Source organism: Dermacentor silvarum, chromosome 4, assembly GCF_013339745.2.
Source record: "Dermacentor silvarum isolate Dsil-2018 chromosome 4, BIME_Dsil_1.4, whole genome shotgun sequence".
In the NCBI taxonomy this organism is placed as follows: domain Eukaryota; kingdom Metazoa; phylum Arthropoda; class Arachnida; order Ixodida; family Ixodidae; genus Dermacentor; species Dermacentor silvarum.
In genome coordinates this window covers 17,972,617-17,999,728 of record NC_051157.2, presented here as the reverse complement: position 1 = coordinate 17,999,728, position 27,112 = coordinate 17,972,617, and the positions used below count along the sequence as shown (strand labels likewise).

At 42.2% G+C, this 27,112-nt stretch overlaps 1 protein-coding gene across 1 annotated transcript in view; it reads right to left on the bottom strand.

Annotated features, from left to right (window-relative positions):
- LOC119449553 (alpha-N-acetylgalactosaminidase) overlaps nucleotides 1–23,836 on the bottom strand; it is a 31,227-nt gene extending 7,391 nt beyond the window's left edge. Inside the window, exons 1-7 of the mRNA XM_049665300.1 lie at nucleotides 23,122–23,836; nucleotides 21,299–21,473; nucleotides 17,795–17,969; nucleotides 13,090–13,184; nucleotides 12,098–12,259; nucleotides 9,668–9,865; nucleotides 155–339 (exon numbers count right to left, since the gene is read on the bottom strand). Of these exons, the coding sequence (XP_049521257.1) occupies nucleotides 155–339; nucleotides 9,668–9,865; nucleotides 12,098–12,259; nucleotides 13,090–13,184; nucleotides 17,795–17,969; nucleotides 21,299–21,473; nucleotides 23,122–23,342 (1,211 nt within the window). The 5' untranslated portion in view covers nucleotides 23,343–23,836. The remainder of the gene's footprint in view (nucleotides 1–154; nucleotides 340–9,667; nucleotides 9,866–12,097; nucleotides 12,260–13,089; nucleotides 13,185–17,794; nucleotides 17,970–21,298; nucleotides 21,474–23,121) is intronic.
- Between the last annotated feature and the right edge of the window lie 3,276 nt (nucleotides 23,837–27,112).

The window sequence follows — 27,112 nt, the reverse complement described above, 5'->3', positions numbered from 1 at the left end:
GCTTACATATTTAGCAAAGCGGACATCAACCTTAAAGCTAACACCCCGGTTGTATTCTACCAACACATACGCGCGCACACGAAACTCCCCCCACACACACGCACACTCATACACAATTCCAAAGTTCGAGAAACTGCTCCCGCATAAAGGTCACCTGTTTTTGAAGAGGTCGGTCACGCGGTACCCAAGCGGGTGGTCAAGTCCCAAAGCCTTTAGCTGCGTGACGTGCTTTCGGGTGTTGCCTCCGTTGTTTCGATTGAAGAAAACCAGCGCATACGAGTAGACGGACTCGCCCACCATGGGGGTCACCGGACGGATCCACGTCTCCACTCTGCCTTTCTGTTCGGAAGAAAGGTGGAAATAAAAGAAAACTCAAAAAGAAAAGGTCGCTCAGCTTCCAGGCGGCAGCTCTGAAGTGCCAGATACCTCCGATTGATACTGTGGCTAATTCTGTGTAGGGACGCCTGGTTAATTGTAAGGTTGCAAAAGCGTTCGGTCAGCACCGGCTATTCTCACTGAATGAACTGCGTGATGGTTTGTGTTATCGTGTACGACTAAATACAGCCTGCACGCTTCACTTCTTAGCTCTAATTAAACACTGCCCGTACTCGGTTTTCAGAAACTGTGCCACCCTGGACGCCACGGCGGAGGAACTGCGTCATTTTTTAAATGAATGTATCTGTACGATAGGTTGGCATCATGGGTCGTGCCCGCTACTCCTTGTTTCTTGGGCAAACGGTACTAAAAAAAGTGGTCTGATAAAAGAAATAAACGAGAAAAAAAACGACAGAGATAGTATGTACCAAAAATTGGCCGGCTAAAACATGCTGCGTCATTCCTTGCCAAATGTCCCACACGTGTTGCTCAACCATCTCAGATTTCCCTCTAAAAACTCAAGCTATTTACGGTCTGGCATCCTGCCAAAATATTTTTGCTAGAAAAATTATTTCTAAAAAAACGAAAAGCGAAAACAAAGGCAGCGGAGGCCGGCTGAAGCAATGGACAAGGTAGTGAATTGACCTTGCAATAGACACGTCACCACGTGATCAAATTCACAGGCGCCCACGGGAGTGCGGTTAAAAACGTTTATGCGCAACTTCTGCGTTGAAATGGTCCTTAAAGGGACACTAAAGGGAAACACTAAAACAGTATAGATAGATAACGCGTTCTTTGTGAACTCGGTTGTCGTTAATTTCGAAATAATAGGTTGATTATTAGAATAGAAAATGAAGGTCAAAGTTTCAGTTCTTGAATTTCACGCCGACTCCCCAACGCCGGTACGTCACTGTGACGTCACAGATTTCAAATATTTTTTTTTTTATTTAGGCCACGTTGGCTCAGCAAAAGTTCCTGAAACTAGCCACGTTAAACCTTTGGCTGATTTAGAACACAATGTCGTCAAACTTTACCACTAAATAATTAACTAGGCTCTAGAAAACGTTGTCAAAATCCATGACGTCACAGCGAGCTGGTGCTGGAGCTTCAAGGAGGCATTGCTACCCGTCTTTTGTTATTGCGCTCTTTCTAGCTTACCAAGCGTCTTGTCGTGGTAAGAGTGATGTTTTTGATATTGTAGAAGGGTGGTTGATTGATACAGAAGAATTCATTTTTCTCTTTAGCGTCCCTTTAGGAGTACCAAATTTTTACTAAAATCTGCCAAAATGACTATTTCTTACTATTTCTATTGAGTTGTTTTTTAGTAGACTGTCCTAATGACTTGGGGCTCTTACAGAACATTTGCCTACCGAAGTTTGCTATAAACACCAAAAGGAATCTGCCGAATCCACAGGCATAGTTGTGCATCACTACACTACAATATAACCGTCAGAGTGTGGCACCGTCCTCCACCGTACTGCACCAAATTTACAACGTACATTACGTGACGAGAAAACATTTTTTCAGAAAAATCATTTTTCGAATAGACTACGCAGAACATCGAATGGCCACGATTAAAAAAAAAAAAAGGCTTAGATGGTCGAGCGATACGTTTGAGTCAATTTGCGTGGAATGACCCGTCTATTTATAGAATTCCCAGAATGCAACCGGCTCCAAGCGTTCCGTCCACGTCTTAAGTTTACAGGTGAGCATTCTTTTTTCGTGGCCAACGGCTTCCTGGTTACTGATAATGATACGATAATTAAACATTTTGCGTGTTCTCAAATTCGTTCATATTTCTGGTAGCGAGTGAGCTCATGTAACAGAAGGTCCACCTTTCAGCTTGCACATTGTCTTAGTGACTCGTGAGGGTCGCATTTATTTTCTGCAACTTTTAACAGATTCCTGTTTTTTTAATGTATTTATCATATCTAGTGTATGCGTTCCTCCATCGGTTGCACACATTTCATGCCAGCCGCTTGCACCCCAACTGTGATGTCACCGATAGCGTATATTTAGGCTTCCGATATTGCGCTAATTAGCCTTTCTATTATTGTGATACAACTTCATTGAAAGTAGTATTCACGAGACGTCACATACGTCATATCGTCCTATTCACAGTTTCCGGTGTGCTGCTGAAGACAGGTGAATCAAGATAATGTGTAGAAAATAATACGGCAACCTCGATGACTTCAGTGCATATACCCTCTAAAAGGGCACTCTAACGGACAAAAAAAGAAAAAGAAAAGAAAGCCGCTTCCGCCATGCTGTCCTGGTATAAAGTCGAGTGTGTGACGAAAGCCCATCTGGTCGGCATGATACATTTTTAAAGGAAGGGGCGAGCACCCTAACCAGAAAAGGATTTAAAATCTCTTCTAGCGTTTAACAAGGCTCCCTGGGCGAGCCTTGTTCGCAATCCAGAACGTTAAAGACTATTTTTAACCCCTTCTGGTTGATGTCCTGTCTTAGTATCAACGGTACAAATACGGACTGCGCGCCTATCGTTGTACGTCACGTGATCCGCTACGGATGCGAGGGGTACATCCGGGGCGAGAAGTTAAGAAGGCTGGTGCCTTGCTTGATAAAATCGTTAAAAAGTTCACCTTATGGTCTAGGCTCGGCACATCTTTAATAGTGTCAGCGCATGCGTAAGTCAGCCCTCGATTAACTTGCACAAAGAATTATGCTTGAACGGTTATTTTCAGCGGGTGCCCGCACGTTGATTGACAGCTTGGATCTGCCTTCCCTAGAGCATGCTCAGATAAGCTTTGTATCTTCCTTTCCGCAATTGTGCAACCTTTCAGGTGATGGTCAGCGTCTGTGTTGTCCTTTTCTTTCCAACTTGTGCCCATGTTAGCATGTCTGCCTTTCAGTAACATGACTCCCACCAACTTGCTCAAGTTTCACTCGTTCTAAGACCCGAAACGATGCGAGACAAGAACCTACTTACAACAAAGCGACTAGTATTAGGTAAAGAATACTTCACATTAAGTTATAGACATTATAGACATGGCATGTCTATAACAGACATGTCATCGCTAAGCATGCTAGAGCAGGGGTCTCCAAACATTTTCGCCAGTGGGCCGGATCGGTAACCGGTGGCAGTGTCGAGGGCCGGACTTCAACGAATCATATAAACATTAGTGAAAATAAATTATTAATCTTAAGTAACGGTACTGGGCGTAGACCAAAAACGTTCCTGTAATTGGACGTTTTTTTCCCAAATAATTTCTTATTTTAGTTAATTGCGCGGGCCTTCTTTTATGAAGTTCAAACGAGCAATGGTTGTTAGCTAACAACCGATGGTTGTTACCTGCAACCATACGAAGCCAACAGATAATGAAGCCAAGGAAAGTAGAGGAGAAATTGTTTTTAGTTTTTGATTGAAGTGTAGAATTTGGCTTTTAAGTCTAAAATTTCGATTTTACCGCTAAGTCTCCGTCGGTGTATCTATTTGAAGTAGCATTAAACATTCGTGGTGGCAAACAAGCTCGTTCACGTTTTTTCCGGTAGAACGCAGTTGTTGGCTTCTTCACTGTGATTTTATCTGCACCAAGCAACTACCTACAGCATGTTGAAGCGTTCTGGGGAGCGTAACCATTCTTTACAAAGGGACCTTTGTATTAGTGGCGCGTCGTCACCGCAACTCCGGTATTTTTCCGATTCCGTGTTGCCTTTTGTGCATATATTGTTTACGTAGTGGAGAAACGTAGACCAGTTCAGAGGGCGCTCGTGTTTCGTCTTGCTCTCTGTCCTCTGTATTGCGCTACTTCGTAGCTGACGATGTTTACTGTTTAGGAGCTGCCAGAAAAGACGACTCGTGCAAGTGGAAGCATAGGGTTATCCTAATATAGAAGACTACGCATATGAAAAGGCACCCCAGCTTCTTTCTTTCTTATTTCTGTGATTCTGGCCATGCAGCCTTAATTGCTATATTTTGCAGTATACTATTTATGATGAATAACCGGTGATGTACTGGATACCGTACTCTTTAAGAAGACAAGTGACTTCGAAAGATATCTGAAGTTGCGCACAAGTTTTTTTCGGATAGCACGCTAAGCTAATTTTCTTGCACGGTTGAACCGATAACCGTGGACGAACTATTAACGATGACTGAGTCATAAAATAAGTTAGTCAATAGCTAATTGATCAAGTGGTTAATTTCCAAAAACTACCGTATTTGCATTATTATAACGCGACGTTTTTTTTTTTTTCCCTACAAATCTCTCGGCTCAGAACGTGCCTCGTGTTGTATTCGGGTTCGTGACACGTATAAACGTAATATATCTTTTCTTTTTCGGAGGGACTGGAAGTCCCCCCTCGTGCTATATTTGCGGTCGCGTTATTTAAGTGCAAATACGGTGAATCTTTCATCGCAGATTTTCATGTGGGGCGTTAAAAATACAATCTGGAGCAGGTGGTTAACATGATTTATGAGGGTATGCCCTTTTTAGATAATAACCACATTCTACAGTCGTAACAAAGAACATATCGAGCATAATTAAAGGCTTCTAGTATGCGTAGGAATCTCAAAAAATTTTGATTAGAATAGTTGATGAATTGAAATGGGACTTACGGCCTTGACAACGTGCGACAACACTGAAGTATTATTTGACGTATTTTTCAATTTCTTTTGTTCATATACCTTGCGGCAAGTGCACGGAACAAAATAAATAAATAAAATTTGGAGTACGCTTAAGCTTCCCCTTTAAGAGTGGAACGCGATAGCATTCAAAGATCCCTGACTGCTTCTCACTTCCCGGCAACTGCAGCTTATATAAACGTAATGTTTACCCGGAAAATTCTCATAATTATGAAGGCTTTTAATTTTGGATTAAAAGCGATGGTGGCTGCTGACTGTAATGTGCAATATATATTGTTGAATATATATATTGAATATATATCCATTGTTCAAATCAGGGCAGAAACAATCTTTTCTAAATTACAGACCCATTTCTTTATCTTCTCATACATGCAAACTCCTCGAACACATAATTTATAAACACATTATCACTTTTCTCGATTCTAATAACATTTTGTGCAGCGCTCAGCATGGATTTCGTAGTGGTTTTAGCACAATCACTCAATTAACTGAATTTACTCATGACATCGCTTTTGCTCTTGATTTAGGTCATCAAGTAGATGCGCTCTTCATTGATTTCTCCAAAGCATTTGATACTGTACCACATCATAAACTTTTACATAAACTAAGCCTTATCCTTAATAACCCTCTTCTTGTTGACTGGATCCGTAGTTTTCTTTATAATCGTTCACAGTATTTTTCCTTTAATTTATCAAACTCCCCTGACGCATCAGTATCTTCCGGAGTACCCCAAGGTTCTATTTTAGGGCCTTTGCTTTTTTTGCTTTACATTAACGACATTCCAAACTCTGTTTCGGTAAAAATTCGGCTTTACGCAGACGACTGCGTTCTTTACAACGTCATTTCTACACCTAATGATCATAACACTCTGAATCAATCTTTTATAAACTTTTGTGAATGGTGTGTACGCTGGCAAATGAACATCAACTTTAAAAAAACAGTCGTCATGTCCTTTCACAAGCATGCTAATTGCTCATTTTTTAATTACTCCTATAAATCCACTTTTGTGCCGCGCGCATATGAATATAAGTATTTAGGCCTCCTTTTCACTCCAAAGTTATCCTGGTCAGATCATATTCTAACAACTTGCAACAAAGCATTGAAAAAACTTGGTTACCTGACCCGAACCCTACGTGTTGCCCCGAAAGAAACTAAACTCCTTACATACAAATCACTTGTAAGACCTATTCTCGAATATGCGGCTACCATATGGAACCCTTACAAAATTTCGGACAATCAGAAAATTGAATCTGTTCAGAAAAAGGCGGTTCGTTTCATATACCGCCGCTACGACAGAATGTTTTCACCCTCATCTCATCTGCATATGCTTGGTTTAACCCCTCTCTCCCACCGGCGTCACATCAATTCCCTGAAACTTCTGCACTCTTTATTTCACTCTCCGTATTATGCCTCCCCTAACACATATCTGACCCGTGCAAAGCCCCTGAATACGAGAAACAGCAATAAATTAAACTTATCAGTCTTTTTTGCTCGCACCAACACTTTTAAATACAGTTTCTTTCCTAGGACTATTGAACTCTGGAATGATCTGCCTGGTTCTATCCGTTGTTTACCACATAAAGAATTTGGAGATGCTATTGAGAACTCCCTTTAACCATGTTTTCATATATGCTTCTTTTTGTGATTTGTATTTGTCACATTGTATTCACCCACTCCTGCAATAGCCCTCCAGGGCTGCAGTATTTGTAAATAAATAAATAAATAAATAAATAAATAAAAATAACAGTACCGTCAGAATAACAGCAGTCAAAATATATGAAAATTTCAACATAATAAAAAAGAAGCAGTCGATTAAAAATATCAAAGGTGATCATCACTTCAATAAATAAAAGTAGAGTACAACTCTCAGCAATGAAGTTCATGGCCGAAGAAAATATTTACATATTTACCTTATAATGTTACATATTTGCACTACTAACATATATCTACTAATGGGGAAGTATGTGACGACAGCTTAACTCGGCACAGGGCGCTAACCAGAATGTGCTGTATTTGAATGCATACGAATTACATCCTGTATTGCGTTGCATTGCGTCACATTAGTCTACGTACCACGATGGCTAATGTGAGTGGTGTACCTGATGCTTTGACTTTATTATTTTGAGTCGACTATTGTGGCAATCCTGATGAGCCAATATTAAGCAGAGAAGTCAGGTGTTCTTCGGATAATTTAGTCCTTCTGACATCCCACTTTTCATTCTGGAAAGCTTTGCTTACAAAGATAGGTATTGCCAAAAATTGACATGTGCCGGTGCACAAATTGCTTTAAATTTGGGAAGTAGTAAACCTGGGAAATAGTAAAAAAGCATAGTAATTTATAGACATTGCTTCAATTTTCTTTGTACTTGTCCTTCAAGATCTGGCATTGCATCCAAACTTCAACAAAATAGATTTTAGAACATTTGTATTTGCTCCTTCGTGGCATCAAGGTCATGAAATCACTCGCAAAATTGTGTGTGCTGCGAATTCTTGCCGCAAATATGGGAGGAAACGTCTTCTTAGTCTCCGCACTAATCCTTGAACAGCAGCGGAAATGCTCCCACTATCGCTTTTGCACCTACTTTTAAAAAAAATCTGTAGTTTTGCCCTGAACCCTTTTAGCTATGTCCATGCACAGGGCATGAAAGAGGTGCATGCTTCTCTCCATGCAGCTTCACACTGATTCATGTCATGCGTTCAGTGGACAAAAAAAAAAAAAAAAGACAACTTCCAGAGCCACTCAAAACTAGACGCAAGTGGCTCGGAGCAATCCTTCTGCGCTAGGAAGTTTTTATTTTTTTCCCCCTAAAGTTAAATAAAGGAGGCAAAAAGTTTCCTCAGGTCAGTAATTGAACTGCCGTTTAGTACGTCAGTTCGAAATCTGAGTCTACGAACTCATATTTCATCGCCTTCAGAAATTTACGAAACTAGCATTCGTTGAACTCATGCGACATCATAGCATAAGCAGCTGAAACAAGTTTCAGATATGCCTACGCATTTCCCAAGGAGCTCGCATTGCGCTCACGAATCATGTAGTACAATAACATCGGCTTGGAGAATCCGTCAACTTCGGCAGCTTTTCGAATTTGTCCTACATATCCTTTTCTAACTCCGGTCATGTCCCCCCCCCCCCCTTTTAATAATTGTGACAGATTTCCGTTTTCGCCACTACATGTTGTACGCTGACAGTCTTTTTCTAATTCTTTGAAAATGTCCTTTCCTGTTACCATACCATCACGCATGCTTTAGACTGAAGCTTGCTGCATGCTGTAGATCGAACATAGTAGCTTTATAATGTACACAGTTATTATTATTATTAAACTACACGTGCTGTAGTTTCACGGACCAAACACTGGCGAAAGCTCTCTGGCTTAGCGCGCCTGGGCGAAATTCACAGATCTTCGGCGCGTCATGGCTGAGACTGGCCAACCAGAGACGCACACGCTCCTCCCGCGACGGTCGCATTAGGCTCATGATTCGTCGACGCTGCCTCAAACCAGGCGATGTCGGGGCATAAACTTGTAAATGCAGTGAAGCCAGCTCCCAGGAAGAAGCGCATTAGCGCAATATCTTGATGTGATCTGTTTATTTGTTTACATCAGGATGATGCGGGATGGCCCAGGCAAAAAGCGACAAATTCGCTTGAAGAAAACCTAAGCCCCCTTGTACGTGGCATACAGCAAATGCAAATACTCAAATATTTCTAGACAGCAACAAAAAGTGGGTACAGAACTACGATAAGCATACAAACGAAGTTGTACAAAAAAATGCATTCTTACAGCACTGATCCTACAGACCTCATCAATAGTTCACTGCATATACCATTTCGAATAACCTCAAATAACCTTAAATAACCTTAAATATATAAACACATATATATCCACACATACACACACGTACACGTATATATACGCATATGCACACACACACACACACACACACACACACATATATATATATATATATATATATATATATATATATATATATATATATATATATATATATTACATAGACATACCTATATACTGGGCACTGAAGTTCGAAAATCAGATATAAAATATGCCGTTTAATATCTGGTGTAGTGCAATTTTCCACAACAATATTGTCGTTTCTTAGCGTGTTCAGATGTCGTGGCAAAGTATAGCGGATCATTTGTCTACGAATTTCCGTTCAACAAAATGGTATACACCAAAATTCTTGGTTTCTGAAAGTATAACTGCCTGTGTTATCCTTTAGGTTAGCAAGATCTATTAAGGTGAGCCGTTTCTGATGCAGATGTGTTTGCATAGTTTTTGGGAGAAACCCCGCTTTCAGCAGGAGGCGAAGCGGAGGTTTTGCGGGGAAAAGCGGCCCGCCTGCGGCCGTCATCAGATTGACTGCCGCTGGCCGCGGGCCGGTCCAGAAGCCTCCGCGGGCCAGATCCGGCCCGCGGGCAGTAGTTTGGAAATCTCTGTGCTAGATGCAAGGAAATATCTTGCTGGAGATTGCACAGAAAATTGCGCACTATAACGCGAGCAAGAAACGGTTCATAACAGAAAATGCGCATACCTGTGAGCGAGGAAATTTAGTAATTAACTCAGGTAGCGCCAACTAGACCATTAGATAGCGTGCATCTGAGAAAGCATCGCTAAAGTCTTCTTGAACGCTTTAACCGGGCGAAACGAGAAAAGACGTTCGAGAGCTCACCGTCTTTACTTTCCTTCCCAATAGCCCCAGTGGATCCTGGTTCACAGCAATGATGGCCTTATTCTGCAGAATCTCCTTGAACTCGGGGCGCGTACGGCGCAGGTCGTTGGACATGAGCAGAGGAGCGGCCATGATAGCCCAGAGCGCCATCTGGGCCTTACTCTGGTCGTAGCTCAACCCGAAATTGCCAATGACCAGCTGCGAGATAAAGCACAAGTGTGGGTAAATCATCTCAAATCAAATCCAATGAAATCAAGTTTATTTTCATTCTACCAACATACAGAAAGAAGGACTGTGAAAAAAGAAAGCTGTTTTTTTTAACAGCTTGACTAGTTCACAACCCCATAGAAAAAGTTCGGAGCGGTAACAGCACTACGGTAAATAAAAAAGGAAAATACTAAGGAAAAAAGGAAAGCACTGAGCGCAACAGACAGCGTAAAGCAATAAGCAACAGGGCATACACACACTAAAGAATGTAAATGTAAAGCTAAAACTTAGTTACGGAAGATTTTTAATCAAATATTACAATCTGCGTAATAGAAAAATGAAACAATTATTTTTTTAGAAAAATGAAAACCTGAATGCTATTCAGTTACAAATATCTGGAACAAGTACACTGCATAACAAAAAAGATATAGAAATCAAATTATCACAAGCAGCTACATACAACTAAATGAAACAATTAGATATAAGAATATCAATTTGACACTGAGACAAATTTCGTAATAGAAACAAGAGCTAAGTAGTCGAAATCTCAGAGTTATGCATCACTGTATATAACTTGTGGATATTCTGATATGAACAATAAAACAAGTCAGAGTTGTTGAGGTCATGGTGATTTAGAATGGAGGGAAGAGTGTAGGACAGGCGCTCTTTTACGGAGTTTAATCGTACTGTGTCTCCCTCCCAATTTTATCCATGACACGTGGGATAATTTAAATGCCTAACTCGTAAGTTGACTAAAACGTGCAAGTTTGTTACGTTACAAGTTTCTAAATTGAATTTCCTGCCTAATGTATAGTTGTATATTTGGTGTACTGTATGAACGTCTGTGACTGGAACGCCTCCTTTGTTACCAATGCCTGTGTTTTTTTTTTCTGTTTTTTTTTTCGCTCTCTCTCTCTCTCTCTTTGCACTCTCTCCAACCCCTTTATCCCCCACCCCAGTGTAGGGTAGCAAACCGGAAACTGACTTCTGGTTAACCTCCCTGCCTTTCCTCTCTCGCTTGCTCTCTCTCTCTCTGGTGTACTGTAAATATTCTGGAATTTCAGGATAAAACGTTAGTGGATGTCGCAAAATGTGCATTGAAAATATGGCCAGTACATTTTTTTCTGAACCAAGTACATTTGATTAAGTTTAGTGACCTTCATTGTATTCCATACTGGCTGGTAATAATTTAAACGAGAGCTAAAAAGCTAGTGGTAGAGCAGAAGCTTGATTCCATTTGAAAGCAAGTATTGAAGCCGACCAATTGCACCTGTCACCTGAGCTAAATTTTGCAGGACATGACCTACATGACAATCACCGCTCATATTCACGGAAAACATTGTGCCCAGACATTTAAAATCTTCAACACTTTTCAATAGTGTTTGTACTGAGTACTATGTCTTGATGAGATGCAATTATTTTATTCTTTAGTCGAATATAACAGCTTTTGTTTTACTTTCGTTAATATGCATAGCATTTGCTGTTGACCATCTTTCGAGTGTTGTCATTGTGTGATTACAAGCTCTTACTATCGCGTGAATATCATGCTCTGAAAAAAATATACTTGTATCATCAGCCTTTATAATGTATTTGGCTTCGCAATTTATATCTACAATGTCATTTAGATAGGCGGTAAATAACAATGGTCCTAAAATTCTGCTCTGAGGCACTCCACATTGCAAAACTTTCACGCCGGAATAAGAGTTGCTACATGTTAGCTGTTGGATAAATAAGAGTCAATAAGTGATAAGGTCTGTCCACGAATACCACAGCAATGCAATTTGTTTAACAATATTTTATGATTTACTCAACCAAAGGCCTTGGAAAAATCGATAAAGATACCAAGAACGAACACCTTATTTTCAAATTGTGTATGTATATACTCTTTTTGCTCCAGCAGCAACAGTACAGCTGATTTATTTTTCTGAAAACAAAACTGATCAGGTGTAAGCAAATGTAAAGAAGCCCGAAGGTAACAAATAATCGGCCAATTTTGAAATCGCTACATTTGACGCTAGCCTGGTGCTTTCCGCGTAGTGTACAAAAGTGAGTTGCCAAACAAGGCGGGATGAAGAAGACGGCAACGTGACCACCGCAGCCCTCTATACACGAACCGCAGCGCCGTATTTGTTGGTAAACTTGCGGTAGGTCTATACGGACACTCTACAAGCATTCTATGCCGTTGAAATACTGACGTTACAACACACATAATTTCGTGATCACCATATCCGGGTCGTTCCAGCGTCCCGGTGCGGCTGCGGGGACCAGAACAATCTGATTCTTGGCATAGTAGTCGATGACACCCTCCACGCTTCGCCAAATGTCGTCTATGTCGTAGTTGTACCGCCACATGTTGCAGTGGTGGCCGATTAACGTGTAGTTTGTCTGAAAAAGAAAAAAAAAGAATGAGAAGCCCAAGGGTGTAAAGGAGGGTGATAAAATTGGGTAGTTGGTTTCCCTTAGTGATTAGAATATATCACTGCCATATATTCATATACCATAAATACAAATGTCATATATGATATCATAGAATTACCTGGCTGGCTCACGGAAGCTTCGCTTTCAACGATTCCCGCAGTGCGTGGGATAGGCATAAATAATTTCACTTATCGCAGTTCCGTGCGGCTGAACACTCACGCATTCTTTTCTCTCGAGACCAGGTTAATGAGTTGCTCCACTTTGAACCGACGGTGAAATTCCGGGGCTTTACGGTGCCAAAATTACGACCTGATTACGAGGCACGCCATAGTGAGAGACGCCGTATTAATTTTTACCACCTGTGACTCTTCAACATGCGCTTAAATCTAAACACATGAGCGTTTTCTTTTTTTTTTTTTTGACACAAGATCATGATTTTGATGGAGGCTAAATGCAAAAATGCCCATGTGCTTGCATTGTAGTGCACGTTAAAGAACCCCAGGTGGTCAAAATTAATCCGGAGCCCTCCACTACGGCGTGCCTCATAATCAGAACTGGTTTTGGCACGTAAAACCCCAGACAGAAGGCACAAGATCGCGAATTCCTTGCTGCATGCAGTGCAGGGATATTTGGATCACATGTTCACAAGAGCCTCGTCGACAGATCGCCAACGTTTTCTTACCATGTTCAAAAAGTGTTTCAAGGCTCCTTTTAATTAAGAAATCTGCAAGGTATTCACGCCTCTAATTAGGATATCAAACACAGCAGTAAGCGGTGACCACAGAAGGTGAACTTACAGTAATATTACGCAAATTTGTATAGGCAGGCCAACTGCACGAGTAGACCATCGGTCGCCCAGTCCGGTTGATAGCGTCACCGAAATCTGGGTACACTGTGGGGGATGCAAAAGGAGCCATCATTCGTGTCAATGCAATAAGCGACTTCATGGAGACAGGAAGTGGATTCAAAATGCAGAAATACTGCAATGTAGTCTACTTAAGCCTTGTGATGCAAGCTAAGGTTGTTTGAACGCTAAATCCGCTGCTGTGGCTTATCGGCTATGGCGCTGCGCTACTAATCACGAGGTCACCAGTTCGATTTCCAGCCGAGGCGGTCACATTTCGATGCGGACGAAATGCAAAAACGTTCGTGTACCATGCAATGAATGCAGGTTAAAAAACCCTAAATTTAGGGTTCAAATTGGTCAAATTTAATCCGGAGTCCCCCACCCCGCCTTACCTCATAATCGTGGTTTTGGCACGCAAAGCCGCAGAACCTAAATTGAACGCTAAAGCTGCATATTTTTACAACTCGATCAATGTCCCTATTTAGCAATAGGAAATCCACCGAAGCACTAATGAGTTTAGTCACGGGTTATTAACCCAAAAGATAATCCCGAATCACAACCACGCAGGCCCTGCGCGTGGCGCATAGGCGTTACTGAACTAACTGAATTTCTCAAAGTAAATGTGCCAGAACCTTTGTAAAGTAAGACCTACACACAACCTTAAAACATGATAGCGTCGGATTGTAATTTGAATTTACTAAAAAACACAATTCTGTTATGCTGAAACTCACACACGAACACATTTTTGCTTGCGAAGAGTCACTTCTTGGAGCCTCTGCATTACGAGGGTACGAGTTATTACTCTGCCCTGCACTGCCGCCGGGATCAGCCCATCATTGTTTTCTGTCGGCGTTACGCCACGAAGAAATCCCGGGATCCTAGCCATAGAACGCTGCGCTGTAAAAAGAAATGGAGCTATATAGGCAGGCCATGTAATGCGTAGGGCAGATAACCGGTGGACCATTAGAGTTACAGAATGGATGGCAAGGGAAGCACAGTCGAGGACGGCAGAAAGTTGAGTGGGGTAAGGTGGGGTGATGTAATTTGCAGGCTCAAGTTAGAATCAGCTAGCGCAAGAGTATCGCCGTTCCACTCTTCGAAGCTTAAGCGTCCTCGCAAGTTTTTCGTGGACAACATTGCTTATGCAGTTACTTTATATGCGCTTCTTCATAACGCAAGAGATATTCACAATAAAAAAGTTGGCAGCGGCGAAAATGTGCTTGGAGTATCCATATAATTGCTATCGCAATAATATCAAAGCATGCAATATGATCATCTCTGGGTCAGGAAATGCAACATTCTCATCGCGTCTTTAAAAAAAAATACAGCAAGCTCCAACTTATCGGGGTCTGTGGATGAGTTTTTCAGTGCTAAGAGCATTTATCAGTCTCCAGGTTAGCCTCGTGCGTTGCATGTAGTGGTTAAGATAGAAATAAACAGACACAATAATAATCTACGCTCGCGTATAATTTGCCCGGTTGAAAGCGTCACAAGCAAAGCTATGCCATGCGTTCATGGCATTCGGCTTTTCTTTCATGGTGACTTGGCGCGCGTTTGTCATGACGACGACGGAATTGCGAGGAGGGCGTGGCAACGGTGGCATAATCACGATTAATTGAAGACAGCATGATTACGATGGAATGCCGTCATGAAATTGCCAAGGCTGTGTACGACACTAGGATGACAACTCTATGACGGCGGTTTTTTGACGACGGTATGACAAGGAATGTATGACGATGGCATAACAATGACTACGATGGCATAACAACGGCGGAATGATGATGATTGACAGACGACATCATGATAACGATTGAATGACGAAAAGGAATAACGTCGGTGGAAAGACTAGGGCAGTACAACGGTCATGGCATGACGACAATTGGATGACGACGATGGGAAGACCGGCACGACGGCGTCACATGACAATGAATGCATGAAAACGATTGCATGATGACGATGGCATGACAATGGCGGCATGATTACGATTAAACGATGACAGCATGCTGACGGCGGTTTTGATGACGACGGGATGACCCAAGCTCTAGACAATTTGGGTCACTGGGTCGGCGTAAGAGGCTAGATGAGGCAAATCAGTTCTGCGGAATCCACAAGGTGAAGGAAGTGTCATGAAAGAGAAAATTCTCATCCACCCGAATGTAGCTTGGTAGATTCGTGCTACATTGGGGTGGATGACAATTTTCCCTTTCAAGCGCCTAGCTAGATAGATAATTAATTTTATTATATTATTATTGGGTTTTACTTGTCAAAACCACGATCTTACTCTGCGGCACAACGTAGTTGGGGATGGATGGATGGATGAAGAACTTTATTAGTGTCCTTTAGGGCGCGCGCTAGCGCGCACTCCGGATTACTTTTGACCACCTGCGGTACGTTAACGTGCACCCAATGCACGGTACACGAGCATTTTTGTATTCCGCCCCAATCGCAGTGCGGCCGCCATGGCCGAGATCTGATCCCGTGACCTCGTGCTTAATTAGCGGTGCAACGCCATAGCCACTAAGCCATTACGGCGGGTGGTTAGATTAGATTTGATTAGATAGATAGATAGATAGATAGATAGATAGATAGATAGATAGATAGATAGATAGATAGATAGATAGATAGATAGATAGATAGATAGATAGATAGATAGATAGATAGATAGATAGATAGATAGATAGATAGATAGATAGATAGATAGATAGATAGATAGATAGTAGATAGATAGATAGATAGATAGATAGATAGATAGATAGATAGATAGATAGATAGATAGATAGATAGATAGATAGATAGATAGATAGATAGATAGATAGATAGATAGATAGATAGATAGATAGATAGATAGATAGATAGATAGATAGATAGATAGATAGATAGATAGATAGATAGATAGATAGATAGATAGATAGATAGATAGATAGATAGATAGATAGATAGATAGATAGATAGATAGATAGATAGATAGATAGATAGATAGATAGATTCAAAGTGCCTGAAGTATTGGCAAAGAAAGCTAATCGCATTCAAATGATATGCCCTGTAAGCGATAAAATAAATTCAGCGATACCTTGATGATGGCGCGGGTAGTTTAAATAGCCAGGCCAGTACTGATGACGGGGTTTTTCATTCTCTAACAAAATGTAAATTTACATTTGTTGCAGTGCTGCATCTAAAAAGGAGATGCCTCATTCTCTCAAGCGAAAAATAATTCTCTGTTAGATGTGTTTAAAGGAAAATATCTACGCCTGCAGGCTGCGCAGGCTGCTCCTCTTCTCTTAAGAGTGCATACATCTTAAAGGTGCATAAAAATGCGCTGCAAGTGCTTCTAGAAGAGAAAGAAAATAAAGATGCAACGCAATCATGTCCAAAGTCGCCAAGTGTCACTGGACAGGTGCCAACGATGTTGCGCACGAAGACAGCTAAACAGTTATACTCTTTAGCCGCATTTGGTATCGCAAGAAACGCTAGTCGTGTGGGGCAACATATGGCAAAAAAGGAGCTTGGACGCGTGCTTAGAGTTATATACGACACTCTTCCCTGACCCACAAGCACGTCGCTCAATGCTCTTCGAGCGAGCAGACAACCTTACCAGCGTTCATGCTTGCGCAATTTGCATTCACGGCGGTTACGCTATTGTTCAACGGCGCAGTCTAGACGAAGTCGCTTTGCACAAAGTTTCCTGGCATATACCGGTATACTGAATTGGCGTGTACTTCTGGCCGTCGCTGGTATTCTAGCTTTGGCCAACACCTCGTAGATGAAAAGTCTGGGCTCTTTGAGCAATGACGTCATCTGCGAAGGCCGAGAGGAAGCAAGTGACGCTTGTTTCCTACAACGAAATTCAGAGGCTTTAATAACATGCAATGATTTTCAATTAGAGCTTAGTCTATCTAGGTGACGTGACAGTCAGTGCACGCGGGTCGTTTGTCATCTGGAAGATGTTGCTCCGGCGCCATGCCCTACGCGCACGCGAGAAACAGTATAAGGACTCGCTGACATGATGCAATACTGTGAAAGGGAGGTGAAGATTTCCTTGAACCTATAGTTACTCCCCAAATGTTAGCGTTTTCGTCTTCTCGCGTATAGGCGAACGCTATGATCCTAAACTTATTAACACAAGCCCACACATGACGTCAGCGTACGTACTGGTCAACCGCAACTAAGCGATGTAGGGTGTGGAGCTAGGCGTTCAACGCGTTTGTGATGGCATTAGAAGCCTTATTATTTGCGGATCCTCTCGCACTTGCCTGACCGTGGCTGGTGGCTGCGCTGCTGCCTTGCCGAATAAGTCGCACTTGAAAAAAAAAAAAAAAACATTACGTCCAATATGGCGGATCGAATCTCGGTACCCAAGCACAGCTGCCCGATGTCGCATCGGGCTGCTGCGCCATTGGGCCATAACAGCACTTATATACGTTTATCACGCCAACTAAGCTCTTTAAGGCTATCGCCGCATGTGTCACATTGCAAAGCACGGGTTCGCGAGAACACACGCGCGCCAACTTCCTTTAGGTCAAAGATGCAGCAATGAATTAAGCAAATTTAGAGCATTTGATTAATCACTTCACGAAAGCTTCGCTTCACATAGATTCCAAGATGTGCGTTGGATCTGCATATTTTCGTTTTTAATGGAAATGAAAGAGAAGCCTTACGGCTCTCGTAGTCTCGGATGCTGGCGAAGCAGCCATCCATCTTGACCATGTCCACATTCCAATCCGCGAAGGTCTGAGCGTCCTCGCGCAGGTGACCTTTGCTGCCACAGTAGCCTCCGCACGTCTTTGTCCCTACGTCGCCGTAGATCCCCAGATTCAAGCCACGAATGTGCATCTAATATGACCAGACAAGCAAAAAAATTAAAAAAGAAAGAGAGAGATAATGCAGTAAGGTTCCCGCAGTATAGTCACATTCTTATAATACACTGGTGTCGTCGTGAATTCTTAGGATTCCTAGGATATCTCGATACACGAGAAAGCCGTGTGCGAATTGCACCTACTTAACGAAGAAAAAAAAAAAGAAGTCCGACTCCATTTATTCCCCGAGGTTGCAAAGCGACATGCATAAGAAAGAAATACTGTCACCTGAATGGCTATATGCAAGGATTGTGCGCATACTTTATTTAATGCGTTCCCATTAGGTGTCAAAGTGCGCATATATATATATATATATATATATATATATATATATTAGTTCAAAAAATAGAAGCACGTAGGAAAAACATAACAAGACTTTACTGACGTTTCGGCCGGGGTCCGGCCTTCATCAAGAGTGCGTGTACAAGCATACAGAGCTCAATTTATACCTTTTTGCCGTAAGGGTGAAAAGAGACAAGAAAAAAATAGAAAGTGAAAAAAATAAAAATAAATAAAGACAAAGTAAAAAAGAATACAACGAACACGTAAATGGAAAACTGCGCGTGCACAGAGTGGAATTATTTAAAAAAGTGAATACAACAAGGCTGTGAAAACAAGCTCCTAAATCGTGAGTAGCCCATGACCTCAGGTGTGCACAGATTTCGCGTCGTCATGGATGTCAACACGTGCAACACGTGAATGGAGCTTGTTTTCACAGCCTTGTTGTATTCACTTTTTTTTAATAATTCCACTCTGTGCACGCGCAGTTTTCCATTTACGTGTTCGTTGTATTCTTTTTTACTTTGTATATATATATATTTTTTATTTTTTTTCACTTTGTATTTTTTTCTTGTCTCTTTTCACCCTTACGGCAAAAAGGTATAAATTGAGCTCTGTATGCTTGTACACGCACTCTTGATGAAGGCCGGACCCCGGTTACTCTTTACTTCACTGATATATATATATATATATATATATATATATATATATATATATATATATATATATATATATATATATAATGTACACAGAGCGAGAGAGCTGATACTTATTATTGAGTTACAGAGTTAAGAACTTGGTGCCTGATTATTTCTTTTTTCAATTTTCAACTATTTTTGTAAAAGCAGCTGATGGCTGTATTACTCAGTTGGCCGTTTCGCCCAAAGAGCGAAGCACTGACAGAGATAGCAAGGTTTAGCGTTGCAATTGAACTTCTCGGACTGTGTTCCAGCTATACGTGGGTCCGACTAAAGCGGACACGGCATACACGGGTGCGCCAAAATTTCTGGCACCCTTAAACGTTTTTACACACCGTGTAGAAACGTTTAAAAGAGCGATGAACTGGGCTAGTGAGTGTGCATTCATTCGCGCTCCCCCTTGTCACTTCGTGTCCTCTTTACAAGCAGTGTTCGTTTTGTCCCCGTTTGTGTCTTCCTGTACATAGCGCAAGGAAAATAAACACCGAGCAGGGCCTGCAATGGCATCGCACACCATGCTGCCCGTAAAGGGCCGCGCCAGTAAGATTACGTGACTTTGAGGTTTGAGCACCGACATTAGTTTGCACTTTTAATGCTTAATAACCTGAGCAGGATGATGAGGTCAGGAAATTCGCAGGCGCAAGTTGGAATACGCTAGCGCAAGACAGGGGTAATTGGAGATCGCAGGGAGAGGCCTTCGTCCTGCAGTGGACATAAATATAGGCTGATGATGATGATGAACCTGAGCAGATTAAAGATAAAAACCATGCGCTGCGAATGATGTTTAGAACATTTGTTTGCAGGCTGTCATTTGAAAAACATTCTTAGGAATAATTCAGTCAAGAACATAAGACTTGGTTTGGGCAGCTTTGGCGGTTGAATAGTATACGATCTACCTTGCATATACGGAAACACAAACATATAGCTTACTTATACCTATATATATATATATATATATATATATATATATATATATATATAAAGGTGTCCCAGCTATCACGCAGCACGATTATCAAAAAAAAGAGGAACGGCGTTACGCGAAGCAAACCTAGTGCGTATTGTTTCCAGTGCAGTGGAGTAGCCGCGAGTAATTTTTTCGTTACGGAGATTTAATTAATTATTTGTAATTATCTAACTCTGGAAGTGCTGCTATAATTGTCAAAGTGTCAATGAGAACATTGTAGAGCCACATGAAAAACTCCCGATACAGCTTTCTGTTGCTCAGTACGTACTACATAAAGGTGTTTTTCCGAGCGCGAAAGAAGCCCGTGAATACACGCAGAATTGCCGCGCGACTGGTCACTCGAGGCCCTTGGCGTGTATTCACGGGCTTCTTTCGCACTCGGAAAAACACTTTTATGTAGCACGTACTGAGCAACAGAAAGCTGTATCGGGAGTTTTTCGTGTTGCTCTACAATTTTCTCATTGACACTTTGACAATTAGGACAGTACTTCCCGAGTTAGATAATTAATTACAATTAATTAATTAAATCTCCGTAACGAAAAAATTACTCGCGGCTACTCCACTGCACTGGAAACAATACGCACTAGGTTTGCTTCGCGTAACGCCGTTCCTCTTTTTTTAAATCGTGCTGCGTGATAGCTGGGACACCCTGTATATATATATATATATATATATATATATATATATATATATATATATATATATATGGTACCTCACGACAACGTCAACGGCGAAGATGACGGCGAAAATTCGCTTGTAAAGCCCATATAATTGATATCGCAATAAAATCGGGGCCCAAATTCACAAAATGCTCTTAAGTTAGGAGTGTTCATCAGAGAAAATCTGAGCCAATTCTGATGCTGGACATACTATTAGCGAGCGCGGCCTGTCAATGGCAACAAGCACATACGAATGATAAGCTTTGTGAATTCGGCACCCGATTCCTTCAGTCACTAAATTTTAAGTTTTTCTCTTAAATACCACAAATCTGATCAAATTCGAGGAACAATTTTCATACGAGGAAAACAATTTCTTCATCCCATGTATTTACATAGCCGCTCCCGAGCTAAAGCTTCCTCTTAAACGCTCTCATGGTCAGGGAATTGTCTACGGAAGACAGCAATTAACCCGAACGATTTCGTCACATAAATGTAACGTACTAATGTAATAAAGTGCAATGCACTAATACTGTAATGATGTACAAACTTATTAGTCGTGTCATATTGCACCGTAACGCGGAAATTATGTCACGTCCCCGTAGTTAATTTTCGGAGAAGAATACTGCGACATTTTTGGTCTAGCTTTCTAGGTTTCGTGTTTTTGAATGTCATCGGGGGGGGTCATCGACCTTGTGAAGGTACTCACGAAGTCGGCGAGGTACTTAATTCCATTGGGGAATCGGGTGCTATTCGCCTGAAGCCTTCCGTTCACGTCTCGTTCCTTAGTCATCCAGCAGTCGTCGATGTTGACGTACTCGTAGCCGACTTTCCGGTATCCCTCATATATGAGAGCGTCGGCCATCTCCTTGAACAGCCGCTCACTGCACACACCACAGACATCGTGTAGTAGCTTCTGTCATTTGCCCGGCTTAACCGTGCGGTGCCTTTGCATGCACTTTCTCAACGGTGAAAGTTAACTTTCGTGGTAGCGCAAAACACGACCTTGCCAACTTCTTCACAATATGAATGAGTCAGGCCGCAAATAGAAATCAGTCGTTTAGAAAGCGTGTGTTTGCAAGGCTACAATATTTATAATAATATTTGTAATATTTATTTCAGACAGCATATTACATGAAATCCACAGCATTCAGCATTATCAGTACAATACTTCGGCCAGGAAACTAAGGTTAAAGGCGATAGGTTACATGAAAAACCTTCGTTACCATGCATTGCAAACAGCAATTAACAACGGGGAAGAACGGCGATCGCGTTTACGGAAAAGGAAGAAGAAGAAAAGAAAAAGAAACAATACTTGATAAGAATTTTAGATTACACCATCATGGACATAGAAGACCACATCGACACAAACTTGAATAAAAATACAGATGATACAACTTGAATGGAGAACAAGACAGTGCACTATACTTTCAAACGTAATGCAGGTGTTACATTCGTAATAAAACAAGCCCAAAACTAAAGTTAATACTTCAACTATTAACAGTAAAACGTTTCTAACTTTTCTTTTGTAAGCACATACACTACTGCATGACACAGCCAGTTTGACAATTTCAGGTTGAGTGTTAATGAAATCCGGTATGTGACGAATAAATGATTGCAGAACGTATGAAGTTCAGGTTCTTCTCCAGACAAATGCTACCTGCCGTAGTTTGTAGCGGCCCTCTGGGCGAATCTAGGAATCCGGAATTGCAGTTCCGTCTTTCCTAATGTGTTTAGATTATCCAATTGGTAAATGCTGATTATAAATAGATCAAAAATAGTCAAAATCTTGTTATCTACAGAAAAAAAAAGGATTGTTTAGTTTTCGATGAAGCGGAGAACCTTCTTTTGTAGAATGTGTAGTTAGCAGTTGCAACATACGAGAGAACATCCAAGGTATTCGTTACTCTCGAGAAGTGCCTTCATTTAAATGCCACCGGTGCGGACTGTAACCGGAAGCACTTTGATGATGATCGATATATATTAATCAACCACAAAATGCGACAATGCTTTCTTTTTTAAAGAAAGTGAGAGGCTGATCAAATTTTGACTCCTTCGCCGAAAGTGCTCACTTCTTCCGAAAGGTATGATAACCAGTGCAATCAGGAGAGCTTGAGCTAGCTTTGGAGAGCCTAGCTGGGTCACGTTCAGCGTGAGACTGTACTAAGATATGTTTTCGACAGCCATTATGCGGCAACCACATGAAGCGCATTTCTGACGTATTTGCAGCGTGTCCTTGCCCGACGTCGCCTCGTTTAATATGTGTAGCGCGAGAGCAGCACTTCAATTTCGACCTAAGTGGATCCCGTGTAGTTACATATATAATCGGTTCATATAGACGCATTTTGGCTTCTGGCAACGACATGCATGCGGATGGCGCAGTGTGTAATTGACGCTTGAGTGCCGTAAATACGTCGAAAATATATGCGTCGTGAGGTTACTGCGTTAAAGCAATCCAGCTGGAAGCGTGCGCAGCACTTCTCTCGAAAAACCGTCCGGCATTCACGCAAACCGCTATACAAGCGCACTAACCTGATGCAGTTGTCGGGATCATTGACGCAGTCAATGTTGCATCGGAAACGCTCCCAGGACAGCCATCCCATGGGTGGCGTCCTGGCAAGGCCATTCTCCAAGCAGTGAGCCGAGTGCGCTCCGATAAGCAGGAGAAGCGCGAGCCGTAGAGTCCGACTCGGCCACCTCGGGGTCGGCGTCGCGGTCGCGCCGACGGCAGCAGCTGCCGGTCGTCGTCCCATGTGGACGCTGTGAGCGTGGACACGACGAATGCGGGGTTGTCTGCGCCACGGAAAAGTGGGCGCTGCTCTCGACGTAGTCGATGGCGGCGAAGTTAGCCAGCCAAAAACCTGGACGCTTGCCGGTGTGCTATGAAAGAATGGAAACTCTCGCGAGGGGAGAGGAAAAGTGTGAAATGAGTAAAGGTGGGAGAGAGAAAGTCCTGGCTGTTTACACGTACACACGCCACGATGTCGTGGAAGCTTGTGGAGAGACTTGGAATCCTCTTAGCACGAATACCAGTAACTGTTACGTCGGGCGATGGAGACGGGTGGTGGAGAGACTGGCTATAAGGCACGCGGAGGATTGACAGCTGGGCGACCGTAACAATAATGCGCGACCGGCATCCGTCAGTGCGGCGAAGCGGCGGCAGGAAAGATTAGCGGTTGCGACAGGCCTATATACCTATAGCTGTAGCAGCGACTGTCGAGCGCAATACGTAAGAAGATGCGTCTTGACACTGAGGCGGACCGGGCTCCGCCTGAGCGTTTTAACAGAAGCCAGCACTACGAGACCTTGACGAGCGTGCTTCTTACGCATCTGTTGTGGAAGGAGAGTAATGAATGAGGGTGAAAGTATAGCTGCTGGAGAGAGTACATAAAAAAGATATACAAGCGAGCTTTTAGTATAAGAACTACAAGTATTGTTGGCCTGCCGTTTTTTTTTTCTTCTTGTTATTTGCATCTCCTTGCTATCACTTGTTCCTACCTTAACCTTTTGCTATATTGTAGTGGAGCTTTCTTTCCCAACTTGCACCTATGCTATAGGCGACTTGACTTTCATGTAGGATACTCATCCACGCCGCTGCTATTTGCGGAAACGCATATACGAACCTAACGCATCTGTAACTGTACACGAGACCCACTTCAGTCGGAATCCCCCTTACCCGTCCCCCGTGTGCAGGGTGCCCAATAAGAATGGCCAATGGTCTAACATATTTCGTTCCATCACTCTTTGAGCAGTCCTTAACTTGTTCTCGAGCTTCTTTGTGAACCTCCAAGTGTCTGTCCCATATATTAGCGCAGGTAGAATACAATGATTGTGCACTTTTCTTTTCAACGACAGTGGTAAGCTCCCAGTCAAGATTTGGCAATGACTTCTGTAGTCTTCTGTAAATTTTCTTCTCATGATCAGGGTCCCCTGTGAGTAGTTGACCTAGATAAATGTACTCGTTTACAGACTCTTTTTTTTTCAAGATCAGTAACTTCAATAAAAGACACCGCTGGACGCAGCACGGCTTGTTAAGAGAACCTAGCACACAACATCTAAACAGATTCTAGATTGCCTACCGATGTGCGAATCGACGCACTGCTGGCAGAGCTAAGCTGTTTTCTGCGCTTTCTGGAGGCTGCGAATAGCCAGTCGGAAAAAGCATCAAAAATAAGTGTGGAAAAATTTTCAGACAATAAATTATGACGTTTTAATCTTGCCAGTCGCTACTGCTCATTGTTTATCGACGAACAACCTTGTTCAGATTGATCATCTGTTTCAAAGGCACATAGTAACTGTTGAGTAGCACATAGTAGTTATTCGCAGTGACAATCATTGCAGCCCCAGGTTAAATACTAAATGCCACAAATGACCAAGTTCTTGGTATAAAATAACTTTTTTAGGTTGTGGATTATCCCTTCGAAGCTATTATAAGAATTGAGCACAGGCATTCCCCACTGAACAGACGGGGTAGCTATTGTGTGTAAAGCACAATCGGACGGAAAGAAACGAAACGTCGTGTCGTGTCTGAAGCGCTCCTGTCGTGCACTTCTTTGTTCCTCGGCCCTTCGCTTAGAGCTGAGTTTTGTTTGTAATCATGAAAAAAAAAAACGGCATAGCGCCTTTGCGCGCACTCGTTTATAAATAAACTTCGAAACGCCAGGCACAGATGGAAAAATTGAGTGCAACCCAGATGCCGTATCCTTTGTCTTCGCGGACTTAGTGTATCCTTCAGCATGAAGTCTAGGACGTTGAACGACACCGAAATTGCTTATCTGGGACATCAGTTTCATACGCTCCGCATGTAGCATCAAATCCTAGATTATATGCTGTGCATTTGTTACACTAATGTGGGAAACTATTGGCTAGTATTCATTAGATTTACATTGTTAAACTTGCATGTTATACGAGAAAGCAGACCACAAACGTGGTTATGGCTCACAAGAGGACAGCGCTGTATACGTGAGCCACAGCATCCGCTTTGTCGCCTGTTTCTATTTGTTAAACGAGCAAGAATTTCAGACAACGCAATGACTTTCCTTGAAACCAACAAACGTTCTACAAATAATCCTGAATGTACAGAAGTTGCCTGCTGATTTTGAAGTGCTGAATCGTTTCCAGGTGCTTCACAACAAATCGCAGAAGTATCCTTGGGGTGTCTCCCATGATAAATCCTCTGAGCGGAGGAGTATTGTGTCAGTACTGACATAACGTAACTTAATATTACGGCACAGCTGGCAAATACGATCTATAACCACCTACCGTATTTGCGCGTAAATAACGCTACCACAAATACAACGCGAGGGAAGACTTTCGGTATCGCCGAAAAAGGAAAATATATATTACGTTTTTACGCGTCACGAACCCGAATAAAACGTGAGGCACGTTATGAAGCCGGAAATTTCTAGAAAATAAAGTCGCGTTATATTAATCCAAATACGGTGTTGTGGTTTAATTACACAGCCAGTATTTGGACAAGGTAATCTTCGAATACAGAACTGGGTGACAAAACTACATATTGTTTGTGCTAAATTTGGCATATATATGCAGATATATCATTAAATATTGCAAGGACTGTTTGCCGTTCTTCTGCAAATTATCATTTAATCTGCCATTCCAACTCGTCAGCGCATATTCTGATTAACCGCTGTGCAGTGTCAACACGTTCTGATTCAAACTCTTTCGTGGGGTGAAAGAAAGTAAAGTTAAAAGTAGGCCTTGGAATTGCATGAAAACGTCTACAAGCCGTCTTCAAGTGTCTTCGGGTGCGCGAACTTGCGCATACCTTTACGATCTAAAACGCGGAGGGCGGTAACATAAAGGCGTAATACAGAGTGTGAACGATACTTTTTTAATATACATATAAGAATGAATGACGAGTGAACCGAGTGCACGGAGTGGACGGAGTCTCATATACTCACACAAACGTTTTGTTGCTTGATTTTTTCCTTACTACCGACTCTGCTTACGGCATGGGTACCAATTCAGTAGAATTTAACAAAAAGTACTAATTGTATACTTTTTTCTTTTGTTTAACGAGGCCACTTCAAAGCACGCGCCAAGTGGAGCGCGGCTCCTGGCATGTTAAAATGAAAATCGGAGCTGTGGTCACGTGGTAACTGAAGCCACTGCTGATGCGCGGGGCGGTCAGCCCGGTTACGTGCATTTCAACTAGTGCAGAGGTGGCCTAACTTCTGCTGTGGTTGCAGGGCACAGCCTGACCATCTATGTAGCCTTAAGCTGGCGTATATGTTAAGCACTCAGCGAGATACAAGATTGAGAAGATGATAGAGTGATGAGAGTGGTGTCACAACAATGGTTTGTGACACCACGTCACCACCATCTCCAATTTCCATGACGTAACGAGCAGTTCTGCTTAGTAATCACTACGCTACGAAGCCGTGAAACATTCGGCGTGCTTTTTAAACCGGTTTCCTTAAATTACCAAGTAATTATTTTTTGCGTGTTTGAGTAACTGAGGCGTCACGGACGGACGGACGGGCGAGACGGGACGGGACGGGCC